We start from the raw sequence: 12,500 nt of genomic DNA, 5'->3' as shown, positions 1-12,500 counted from the left end.
ATATTTATAAATATATATATTAGGGCTGTCAGCGTTAACGCGTTAATCTATGCGATTAATTTGGCCGCGTTAACGCACTAAAATATTTTAACGCAATTAACGCGTTTTTTTAAACCGCGGCAGTACGGTTTGACACTGTTTCCGTTTTTAAAACAATTATTTCTCCGCGAAAATAAGGATCATAAATGAGTTTAACTCGTGGATCAATCAGTCGGGTTTCCTCCTGCTCCTCCTTCCTCCCGTCTCCCCCTCTGAGACACAGAGGAACAGAGGGGCGACGTGTCGGGTGACGCGGCGCGGAAAGAACGCGACACACGAAGCCTTCACCGTGATTGGTCAATCCGTTTGTCTGTCAACATTTCGGGAAAAAAACAACCAATGAACACTCAGTAAATCACAAAGGACCTCCCACCTCACAGGTTAGGCTCAGTCAGAGAACCAGAGAACACGGCGCGAGGACAACTGAGCCTTATTGAATAGAGCTGAGATTGTTCTGGAATGTTTGATGTAGAACACGTGGGGGTGTGTCACATGCAAAAGACTTTAAACGGTGAATTTAATTTATTTTGTAAAATGTATACAATGCCCCCAGCCTCCAGAGGGTGAACGTGACATATGTGAATGTCAGTCAGTTACCAAGGCCACTGGTTCTGCTGTTCAGTGGTAAAGATGACAGGACCAATGGGGTCTCAATATACTTTTTTTTTTTTTACTAATCTGATGTTTCACTGAAGAAACAATTTATCATCCACGATATTAAATACCTCGCTGGCACTGTATATGTAGGAGCCTCTTTGAAAACAGCTCTGTGTGAAGTTTGGTCTTTAAAAAGAAGGAACAAACTTTTAAGCGCGATTAATCGCGATTAATTAATCGCAATTTCAAAATGTGCGATTAATTAGTTAATTTTTTTTAATCGATTGACAGCCCTAATATATATATATGTATTTCGAAATATATCGTGACTCCTCTGGTCGTATAGAAGTCTATGCTTCATGTGTTGAAGCTGCATTCTCTCTCCTGGCCACCAGGGGGCGACTCCTCTGGTTGTATAGAAGTCTATGCTTCATGCGTTAAAGCTGCATTCTCTCTCCTGGCCACCAGGGGGAGACTCCTCTGGTTGTATAGAAGTCAGGAGGAAAGAAGTAACCACGAGAAGAAGTTGAAGTTTAGTTTTCTCTGTGGTCGTATTTCTCCAGCTTAATGTTTCCGCGTTGAGATGTTTAAGATGTTCCATCTGGAGGATCATCCGTCCGTCTGGGTTTCGTTAAAGATGAAGATTGGCGCTCCACCCCCAGAAGAACGCTCGACCTCTGACCCCCACCGAGCGCCTCGCTCGCCAGCTTGATTCATGGAGCGGCGGCTCGATGATGTCATCGCTTTCACGGATAACATTAGCTCTTTCACAATAAAGGCCGTGGAGGAGGCCAGAGGGGTGGAGCGATGCCTCCTCCCTCCATCCGCTGCCAGGCGGCTGTGACCTTTGACCCCTCACGTCACTCGTCGAGTTCCTCTTGAAGCATTCTCGTGCCTTCAGCCTCGACCTCATCGATCTGCTGGAGAGTCGTGAGCTGATTATTGAATGACTTCCTGTTTGGGAACCGACTGACAAAACAAAACAAAGCGCTCATGGTCTCCGGCCTCGCGTCGCCCCCTGACCTGAACCGGGTCCTGGAGGAGCCGTCGTCGGAGGTTTCTTTGTGCCGTCTGAGCGCCGGTGTTTTATTTTGAAGGGTCGTGGGGGTCAGCGGGGAGGAGGTGCTGACTGAGTGTTGGTGTTTTATTTTGAAGGGTCGTGGGGGTCAGCGGGGGGGGGGAGGTGCTGACTGAGTGTCGGTTGCCTAACGAGAGCTAAACGGGTTCCTGATGACCCAGTTTTGTAAAATCTGAGGGTCACTGAACGCATCGCAGGGTTTTTCATCTCACGGTGTTTATAATATTTCATATTTAAGTTTCCAACTCAGAGCGCTTGATCAGAGAAGAGATGAGAGGTCACTGGTTAGTAAACACCAGGATGGAGAACTCTCCTCCTGGTGGTCACGTGACTTCCTGTTTACGTCCTTATCTCAACGTCCGACTTCCTGTCGCCTCCAAACCTGAACCCACGAACCCACTTCCTTCCGTTAGCTCTGCCAACGCTCAGGACTGCTGGCTACAGGCAGAGGAATGTTCTCCTCTATGGGGAATATTCTCCTAGATCAGGAATGTTCTCCTGGATCAGGAATGTTCTCCTGGATCTGGAATGTTCTCCTGGATCAGGAATGTTCTCCTGGATCAGGAATGTTCTCCTGGATCAGGAATGTTCTCCTGGATCGGTCTGTTGGAGTGCGTGCTCCGCGGTCTCTGCAGCAGGAGGTGCAGAAGGAGGTGCAGGAGTCACATGACTCTCCACCTCCTTCTTTAGTTGAATCCTTTCTGTGGTCCTCGTCTCTCTTTGTTACCTCCTCGTCTCGTTGTCAGAAGCCCCTGCTAAGTGGCGTTGGAGACCCCTCCATAAATAGCCCTGAAATGTAATTATGTGAAACCAGAGCCTCCTGTCTCCTTCTGCCTTTCAGCCGAGCCCTGAGTCCTTGTCTCCTCTCCTATCTCCATGTCCATCAGAGCAGCTGTGAGGGCGGATAATGTAATTTATGGGTTCTATACAGGGTTAGGGTTCTATACGGAGAACGGTTCTTTAAAGGGAACCCAACGCTGCATTCTCTCTCATGACCACCAGGGGGAGACTCTGGTTGTATAGAAGTCTATGCTTCATGTGTTAAAGCTGCATTCTCTCTCCTGACCACCAGGGGGCGACTCCTCTGGTTGTATAGAAGTCTATGCTTCATGTGTTAAAGCTGCATTCTCTCTCCTGACCACCAGGGGGCGACTCCTCTGGTTGTATAGAAGTCTATGCTTCTTGTGTTAAAGTTGCATTCTCTCTCCTGACCACCAGGGGGCGACTCCTCTGGTTGTATAGAAGTCTATGCTTCTTGTGTTAAAGTTGCATTCTCTCTCCTGACCACCAGGGGGCTCCTCTGGTTGTATAGAAGTCTATGCTTCTTGTGTTACGCTGCCAACAGGAAGGTAAACAACAGAACAATAGAACGATGGCAGCTATAACAACAGTGTCATATGTGTCATGCTCATGTTCTCATCAGCCTGATGAGCTGCTGCCATGTAACCAGGTGAGAGGTGACACTGGTTGCCAGGCAACAGGCTCCTCACAGCTCTGTGATGGGTGACGATCATCATGCATCATGGCTGGAACCCAATAAAGAGGATCTGTGTCGGATTAATAACACCAGAGGCTGAGGGAGGAGGAGGAGGAGGAGGAGTGAATGAGCAGGAGGAGCAATATGATTTCATCTGCCACGATATGACAGACAGGAAGGAGGCCGGAGGAGATCAGGTTACCACACTCCGAGAGCTGGTTTCTGTCTGTGTTCACTGGAAGCAGAAGTTCAGATGAATGATTTATTTGTTCCTGTTTTTATAAATATGAACCTTCACTCCTCTATTGTTTGTTCACCACTCACACACACACTCTCACACACACACACACACACTCTCACACGCACAGACACACATTCCTGGAAAGCCATGCATCACTTACCAGTAGCACATGAAATCCACAGGTCAATGATAACAGCGTCCCATAGTCCAGTGTGTATATGTGTGTAGGTATGTGTGTGTCTCTTTAAATCACAACCCCTGACTGCTGCGTCTCATTCTCTGGCTCCGCCCCCTCATGACATCACAATGTCTCCTCCTGAGAACCAAACAGTTCAAACACGATGGTTTTATTTCTCATTCTCTGAGCTTCATGCGTCCCCGTTCACTTCCTGCTCCACTGTCAGCTGACAGGAAGTGAACCCGAGCTGTTGCCTAGCGATAAAACGCCATTGAAACGCTAACATGTGTAAGAACATACATTCACACATGTAACATCTCTTGTCCTCTCCTGTCCTCTCCTGTCATCTCCTGTCCTCTTGTGTCCTCTTGTGTCCTCTTGTGTCCTCTCCTGTCCTCTTGTGTCCTCTCTTGTCCTCTCCTGTCCTCTCCTGTCCTCTTGTGTCCTCTCTTGTCCTCTCCTGTCCTCTTGTGTCCTCTCTTGTCCTCTCCTGTCCTCTTGTGTCCTCTCTTGTCCTCTTGTGTCCTCTCCTGTCCTCTTGTGTCCTCTCGTGTCCTCTCCTGTCCTCTTGTGTCCTCTCTTGTCCTCTCCTGTCCTCTTGTGTCCTCTCCTGTCCTCTCGTGTCCTCTCCTGTCCTCTCTTGTCCTCTCCTGTCCTCTTGTGTCCTCTCCTGTCCTCTCGTGTCCTCTCTTGTCCTCTTGTGTCCTCTCCTGTCCTCTTGTGTCCTCTTGTGTCCTCTCCTGTCCTCTCCTGTCCTCTCGTGTCCTCTCTTGTCCTCTTGTGTCCTCTCCTGTCCTCTCGTGTCCTCTCCTGTCCTCTCTTGTCCTCTCGTGTCCTCTCGTGTCCTCTCTTGTCCTCTCGTGTCCTCTCCTGTCCTCGCCTGTCCTCTCTTGTCCTCTCTTGTCCTCTCCTGTCCTCTTGTGTCCTCTCATGTCCTCTCCTGTCCTCTCATGTCCTCTCCTGTCCTCTCATGTCCTCTCCTGTCCTCTCATGTCCTCTCCTGCCCTCTCTTGTCCTCTTGTGTCCTCTCCTGTCTTGTGTCCTCTCATGTCCTCTCCTGTCCTCTCATGTCATCTCCTGTCCTCTATTGTCATCTCCTGTCCTCTTGTGTCCTCTCCTGTCCTCTCCTGTCCTCTATTGTCCTCTCCTGTCCTCTCCTGTCCTCTTGTGTCCTCTCATGTCCTCTCCTGTCCTCTCTTGTCCTCTCATGTCCTCTTGTGTCCTCTATTGTCCTCTCCTGTCCTCTTGTGTCCTCTCCTGTCCTATCATGTCCTCTCCTGTCCTCTTGTGTCCTCTCATGTCCTCTCCTGTCCTCTTGTGTCCTCTCCTGTCCTCTCCTGTCCTCTTGTGTCCTCTCCTGTCCTCTTGTGTCCTCTTGTGTCCTCTTGTGTCCTCTCGTGTCCTCTCTTGTCCTCTCATGTCCTCTCCTGTCCTCTTGTGTCCTCTCGTGTCCTCTCCTATCCTCTCCTGTCCTCTATTGTCCTCTCCTGTCCTCTTGTGTCCTCTCATGTCCTCTCCTGTCCTCTTGTGTCCTCTCTTGTCCTCTCGTGTCCTCTTGTGTCCTCTCATGTCCTTTCCTGTCCTCTTGTGTCCTCTCATGTCCTCTTGTGTCCTCTCATGTCCTTTCCTGTCCTCTTGTGTCCTCTTGTGTCCTCTCCTGTCCTCTCATGTCCTCTCGTGTACTCTCTTGTCCTCTCCTGTCCTCTTGTGTCCTCTCGTGTCCTCTCGTGTCCTCTCATGTCCTCTTGTGTCCTCTCTTGTCCTCTCATGTCCTCTCTTGTCCTCTTGTGTCCTCTCATGTCCTCTCCTATGCTCTCTTGTCCTCTCTTGTCCTCTCGTGTCCTCTCGTGTCCTCTCGTGTCCTCTCATGTCCTCTCCTGTCCTCTTGTGTCCTATCATGTCCTCTTGTGTCCTCTCATGTCCTCTCCTGTCCTCTCCTGTCCTCTCCTGTCCTCTCTTGTCCTCTCCTCTCCTGTCCTCTTGTGTCCTCTCCCGTCCTCTCTTGTCCTCTTGTGTCCTCTCCTCCTCTTGTGTCCTCTCGTGTCCTCCAGGTGTCACAGGACTCGTTCACCTGGACGAGAGCGGTGACCGAGAGACGGACTTCGCTCTGTGGGACATGAAGGACACCAACAGCAGCTCCTTCCAGGTGAGCATGACGAGGACACCGTGACCTCCAGAACCAGAACCGTAAGGACTTTGATTCTGATGTTAGGTGAGGTAAAGGGAGAGTGGGCGGGGCTTAGCGTAGTCCTGATCACAATGCATGCTGGGTAGATCTGTGTGAACACATGAACTCATGAAGACATGAACACAAGTCCTCTAGTCCTCTAGTCCTCTCGTCCTCTAGTCCTCTGGTCCTCTGGTCCTCTGGTCCTCTAGTCCTCTAGTCCTCTAGTCCTCTAGTCCTCTGGTCCTCTGGTCCTCTAGTCCTCTGGTCCTCTGGTCCTCTAGTCCTCTAGTCCTCTGGTCCTCTGGTCCTCTGGTCCTCTGGTCCTCTGGTCCTCTAGTCCTCTGGTCCTCTAGTCCTCTGGTCCTCTGGTCCTCTGGTCCTCTAGTCCTCTGGTCCTTGCAGATCGTGTTGGTGTACAACAGTTTGGAGGAGCAGCTGACGCCGGTCCCCGGCACGGCGCCCCATTGGCTGGGCGGGTCCCGCCCCCCCGACGTGCCGGTGTGCGGCTTCAAGAACGACCACGCGCTCTGCCTCGCCAGTCAGTGCCCCGCCGCCGCCGTGGGGCTCAGAGGTCACGACCTCTGAGCTCACACGTCGTGTGTCTCAGAGGTCGTGACCTGGGTTCTCTCCCTCACAGAGACCGTCACCATCCACCAGATGGTCTCCATCGTGGTCTTCTTCATCTTCGCCATGACCCTCACCATCACCGTCTTCATCTACAGGTGAGGCCGAGCGGCTCAGTCAGAGGAGACACTGCTTTTACCTGTTGATCAAATGTCTTCATCATAACCTGTCTCTCTGCCTGTCTCTCTACCTGTCTCTCTGCCTGTCTCTCTACCTGTCTGTCTACCTGTCTCTCTACCTGTATCTCTACCTGTCTCTCTGCCTGTCTCTCTGCCTGTCTCTCTACCTGTCTGTCTACCTGTATCTCTACCTGTCTGTCTACCTGTCTCTCTACCTGTCTGTCTACCTGTCTCTCTACCTGTCTCTCTGCCTGTCTCTCTGCCTGTCTCTCTACCTGTCTGTCTACCTGTCTCTCTACCTGTCTCTCTGCCTGTCTCTCTGCCTGTCTCTCTACCTGTCTCTCTGCCTGTCTCTCTACCTGTCTGTCTACCTGTCTCTCTGCCTGTCTCTCTACCTGTCTCTCTGCCTGTCTCTCTACCTGTCTGTCTACCTGTCTCTCTACCTGTCTCTCTGCCTGTATCTCTGTCTGTCTCTCTACCTGTCTGTCTCTCTACCTGTCTGTCTACCTGTCTCTCTGCCTGTCTCTCTGCCTGTCTGTCTGTCTGTCTCTCTGTCTCTCTACCTGTCTCTCTACCTGTCTCTCTACCTGTCTGTCTCTCTACCTGTCTCTCTACCTGTCTCTCTACCTGTCTCTCTGCCTGTCTCTACCTGTCTCTCTACCTGTCTCTCTGCCTGTCTCTACCTGTCTGTCTCTCTACCTGTCTGTCTCTCTACCTGTCTCTCTGCCTGTCTCTCTACCTGTCTCTCTACCTGTCTCTCTACCTGTCTGTCTGTCTCTCTACCTGCCTGTCTCTCTGCCTGTCTCTCTACCTGTCTGTCTCTCTACCTGTCTCTCTGCCTGTCTCTCTACCTGTCTGTCTCTCTACCTGTCTGTCTCTCTGCCTGTCTCTCTACCTGTCTCTCTACCTGTCTCTCTACCTGTCTCTCTGCCTGTCTGTCGACCTGTCTCTCTGTCTCTCTACCTGTCTCTCTGCCTGTCTCTCTACCTGTCTCTCTACCTGTCTCTCTGCCTGTCTCTCTGCCTGTCTCTCTACCTGTCTCTCTGCCTGTCTCTCTGCCTGTCTCTCTACCTGTCTCTCTGCCTGTCTCTCTACCTGTCTGTCTCTCTACCTGTCTGTCTCTCTGCCTGTCTCTCTGCCTGTCTCTCTGCCTGTCTCTCTACCTGTCTCTCTACCTGTCTGTCTACCTGTCTCTCTACCTGTCTCTCTACCTGTCTCTCTACCTGTCTCTCTGCCTGTCTGTCTACCTGTCTCTCTGCCTGTCTCTCTACCTGTCTGTCTACCTGTCTCTCTACCTGTCTCTCTGTCTGTCTACCTTTCTCTCTGCCTGTCTCTCAACCTGTCTGTCTCTCTACCTGTCTCTCTACCTGTCTCTCTGCCTGTCTCTCTACCTGTCTGTCTACCTGTCTCTCTACCTGTCTCTCTACCTGTCTCTCTGCCTGTCTCTCTACCTGTCTGTCTACCTGTCTCTCTACCTGTCTCTCTGTCTGTCTACCTTTCTCTCTGCCTGTCTCTCAACCTGTCTGTCTCTCTACCTGCCTGTCTCTCTGCAGGAAGATGAAGCTGGAGAAGGAGCTGGTGGCTCAGCTCTGGAGGATGTCCTGGGACGACATCCAGATGGGCAACATGGACAAAGTGCTGCGCAGCGGCAGCAGGATCACACTGTCCCTGGTGAGCACACACACGCACACACACACATACACACACACACACACACACACACACTCACACTCACACACACTCTGTGTGTCTCCAGAGAGGATCAAACTACGGCTCCCTGATGACCGGAGATGGAAACCTGCAGGTTTTTGCAAAGACGGGTTACTACAAGGTAAGTGAGAGGAACCTTCAGGAACCAGAGCCTAGACCTTCAGGAACCAGAGCCTAGACCTTCTCCAAAGATTAAACAATAATTAAAAAAAGGGTGGTCTATAGTTTGGGTTCATAGCTGAGGACCAGGACCAGGACCAGGATGTTTTAATCTCTCTTGTGTTCCTCAGGGAAACATCGTGGCCATTAAATACACCAACAAGAAACGCATCGAGCTGAACAGAGAGGTCCTGTTTGAACTCAAGCACGTGAGTCTCCTACACACACACACATATATATATTTATATATATACATATATATATATATTCATATATATGTATATATATATACATTTATATATGTATTTATATATATACAGTATATATATTTATATATATATATATCATTATATATACATATATATATATTTATATTTATACATATATATATATTTATATATATATATATAAAAATATATAAGTATTTTTTACATCCATAACTGAAACATTATTCTCGTGACCAGATGAGAGACGTTCAGAACGAACATCTGACCCGGTTCATCGGAGCCTGCATCGACCCTCCAGACACCTGTATCATCACAGAGTACTGTCCCCGGGGGAGTCTGCAGGTACACCTGTCTGTCTGCCTGTCTACCTGTCTGCCTGTCTGTTAACAGTGTGCACGTTGTGTGTTCAGGACATTCTGGAGAACGACAGCATCACTCTGGACTGGATGTTTAAATATTCTCTCATCAACGACATCGTCAAGGTTCCTCTTCCTGCTCTGGTTTTTCTGTAGTATATATAATGTGTATATATATATATAATATATATATATTATATAAATATATATATATTATATACATAGTACTTGTACCCCCCACAGGGCATGCTGTTCCTCCACAACAGCGTCATCTTGTCTCACGGTAAACTGAAGTCGTCCAACTGCGTCGTCGACAACCGTTTCGTCCTGAAGATCACCGACTACGGTCTGTCCAGCTTCCGGTCGCAGGCCGACTCGGGCAAGGACGCCCACGCCTACTACGCCCGTAAGTCTCTACTGTACCCATAAGTCTCTACTATACCCATAAGTCTCTACTGTACCCATAAGTATCTACTATACCTTTATGTCTCTTCTGTACCCATAAGTCCCTACTGTATCTTTAAGTCTCTACTGTACCCATAAGTCTCTACTATACCTTTATGTCTCTACTGTACCCATAAGTCTCTACTATACCTTTACATCTCTACTATACCGTTAAGTCTCTACTGTACCCATAAGTCTCTACTATAGCCATAAGTCTCTACGATACCTTTATCTCTCTACTATACCCATAAGTCTCTACTATACCTTTACGTCTCTACTATACCCATAAGTCTCTACTATACCTTTACGTCTCTACTATACCCATAAGTCTCTACTATGCCAATAAGTCTCTAGCATACCTTTAAGTCTATACTATACCTTTAAGTCTCTACTATACCTTTATGTCTCTACTTTACCCATAAGTCTCTACTATACCTTTACGTCTCTACTATACCTTTAAGTCTCTACTATACTCATAAGTCTCTACTATACCCATAAGTCTCTACTATACCCATAAGTCTCTACTATACATTTAAGTCTCTACTATACTCATAAGTCTCTACTATACCCATAAGTATCTACTATACATTTAAGTCTCTACTGTACCTTTAAGTTTCGACTGTACCCATTAGTCTCTACTATACTCATAAGTCTCTACTATACCGTTAAGTCTCTACTTTACCCATAAGTCTCTACTATACCTTTATCTCTCTACTATACCCATAAGTCTCTACTATACCCATAACTCTCTACAAGTCTCTACGATACCCATAAGTCTCTACTATACCTTTACGTCTCTACTATACCTTTATGTCTCTACTATACCAATAAGTCTCTAGTATACCGTTAAGTCTATACTATACCGTTAAGTCTATACTATACCTTTACGTCTCTACTATACCTTTATCTCTCTAATATACCCATAAGTCTCTACTATACCCATAAGTCTTTACTTACATCAGACGTTATGGTTGTGTGGACGGTCTCTTCCTGCAGAGAGGTTGTGGATGGCCCCGGAGCTGCTCCGGATGGAGGCTCCTCCTCCTCCGGGAACTCAGAAAGGAGACGTCTACAGCTTCGGCATCGTCCTCCAGGAGGTGGCGCTTCGCCGAGGAGCCTTTTTCCTGGAGGGGTTCCCACTCAGCCCCAAAGGTAGGACGAGGACACATGGACACTAACTCCGTCTTCTGGAGGTCTACAAACAGGAAGTCCACATTGAACGGAGCGTTTTCTTCAAAGTTTCATGTTTATTTAGTTATATCGCCCCCTGTGGACTAAAGTGGTAGTGTTGGTTCTGGTGCCCCCTGTGGACTAAAGTGGTAGTGTTGGTCCTGCTGCCCCCTGTGGACTAAAGTGGTAGTGTTGGTTCTGGCGCCCCCTGTGGACTAAAGTGGTAGTGTTGGTTCTGCTGCCCCCTGTGGACTAAAGTGGTAGTGTTGGTTATGCTGCCCCCTGTGGACTAAAGTGGTAGTGTTGGTTCTGCTGCCCCCTGTGGACTAAAGTGGTAGTGTTGGTCCTGCTGCCCCCTGTGGACTAAAGTGGTAGTGTTGGTTCTGTCGCCCCCTGTGGACTAAAGTGGTAGTGTTGGTTCTGGTGCCCCCTGTGGACTAAAGTGGTAGTGTTGGTCCTGCTGCCCCCTGTGGACTAAAGTGGTAGTGTTGGTTCTGGTGCCCCCTGTGGACTAAAGTGGTAGTGTTGGTTCTGGCGCCCCCTGTGGACTAAAGTGGCAGTGTTGGTCCTGCTGCCCCCTGTGGACTAAAGTGGTAGTGTTGGTCCTGCTGCCCCCTGTGGACTAAAGTGGTAGTGTTGGTTCTGGTGCCCCTGTGGACTAAAGTGGTAGTGTTGGTCCTGCTGCCCCCTGTGGACTAAAGTGGTAGTGTTGGTTCTGGTGCCCCCTGTGGACTAAAGTGGTAGTGTTGGTTCTGGCGCCCCCTGTGGACTAAAGTGGTAGTGTTGGTTCTGGTGCCCCCTGTGGACTAAAGTGGTAGTGTTGGTTCTGGTGCCCCCTGTGGACTAAAGTGGTAGTGTTGGTTCTGCTGCCCCTGTGGACTAAAGTGGTAGTGTTGGTTCTGCTGCCCCTGTGGACTAAAGTGGTAGTGTTGGTTCTGCTGCCCCTGTGGACTAAAGTGGTAGTGTTGGTTCTGCTGCCCCTGTGGACTAAAGTGGTAGTGCTGGTTCTGGCGCCCCTGTGGACTAAAGTGGTAGTGTTGGTTCTGCTGCCCCTGTGGACTAAAGTGGTAGTGTTGGTTCTGGTGCCCCTGTGGACTAAAGTGGTAGTGTTGGTTCTGGTGCCCCTGTGGACTAAAGTGGTAGTGTTGGTTCTGGTGCCCCTGTGGACTAAAGTGGTAGTGTTGGTTCTGGTGCCCCTGTGGACTAAAGTGGTAGTGTTGGTTCTGGTGCCCCCTGTGGACTAAAGTGGTAGTGTTGGTTCTGCTACCCCCTGTGGAATAAAGTGGTAGTGTTGGTTCTGGTGCCCCCTGTGGACTAAAGTGGTAGTGTTGGGTCTGGTGCCCCTGTGGACTAAAGTGGTAGTGTTGGTTCTGATGCCCCTGTGGACTAAAGTGGTAGTGTTGGTCCCTGTGGACTAAAGTGGTAGTGTTGGTTCCCCTGTGGACTAAAGTGGTAGTGTTGGTTCTGGTGCCCCTGTGGACTAAAGTGGTAGTGTTGGTTCTGGCCCCTGTGGACTAAAGTGGTAGTGTTGGTTCTGTGCCCCTGTGGACTAAAGTGGTAGTGTTGGTTCTGCTGCCCCTGTGGACTAAAGTGGTAGTGTTGGTTCTGCTGCCCCTGTGACTAAAGTGGTAGTGTTGGTTCTGCTGCCCCTGTGGACTAAAGTGGTAGTGTTGGTTCTGCTGCCCCTGTGGACTAAAGTGGTAGTGTTGGTTCTGCTGCCCCTGTGGACTAAAGTGGTAGTGTTGGTTCTGTGCCCCTGTGGACTAAAGTGGTAGTGTTGGTTCTGTGCCCCTGTGGACTAAAGTGGTAGTGTTGGTTCTGGTGCCCCTGTGGACTAAAGTGGTAGTGTTGGTTCTGGTGCCCCTGTGGACTAAAGTGGTAGTGTTGGTTCTGGCCCCTGTGGACTAAAGT

General features: G+C 49.3%; 1 protein-coding gene across 1 annotated transcript in view; it reads left to right on the top strand.

Moving 5' to 3' along the window:
• Positions 1–12,500, top strand: part of npr1b (natriuretic peptide receptor 1b) — a 49,127-nt gene that overhangs the window by 26,111 nt on the left and 10,516 nt on the right. The window contains 10 exon segments of the mRNA XM_056406013.1: positions 5,662–5,756; positions 6,183–6,318; positions 6,418–6,502; positions 8,077–8,194; positions 8,280–8,354; positions 8,524–8,601; positions 8,857–8,961; positions 9,030–9,101; positions 9,219–9,381; positions 10,416–10,571. Coding sequence (XP_056261988.1) covers positions 5,662–5,756; positions 6,183–6,318; positions 6,418–6,502; positions 8,077–8,194; positions 8,280–8,354; positions 8,524–8,601; positions 8,857–8,961; positions 9,030–9,101; positions 9,219–9,381; positions 10,416–10,571 — 1,083 coding nt within the window.

The sequence above is a fragment of the Pseudoliparis swirei genome, chromosome 22, assembly GCF_029220125.1.
Source record: "Pseudoliparis swirei isolate HS2019 ecotype Mariana Trench chromosome 22, NWPU_hadal_v1, whole genome shotgun sequence".
Lineage (NCBI taxonomy): Eukaryota > Metazoa > Chordata > Actinopteri > Perciformes > Liparidae > Pseudoliparis > Pseudoliparis swirei.
The sequence above is the reverse complement of the archived record's forward strand: the minus strand, read 5'-3'. Positions and strand labels throughout refer to the sequence as shown.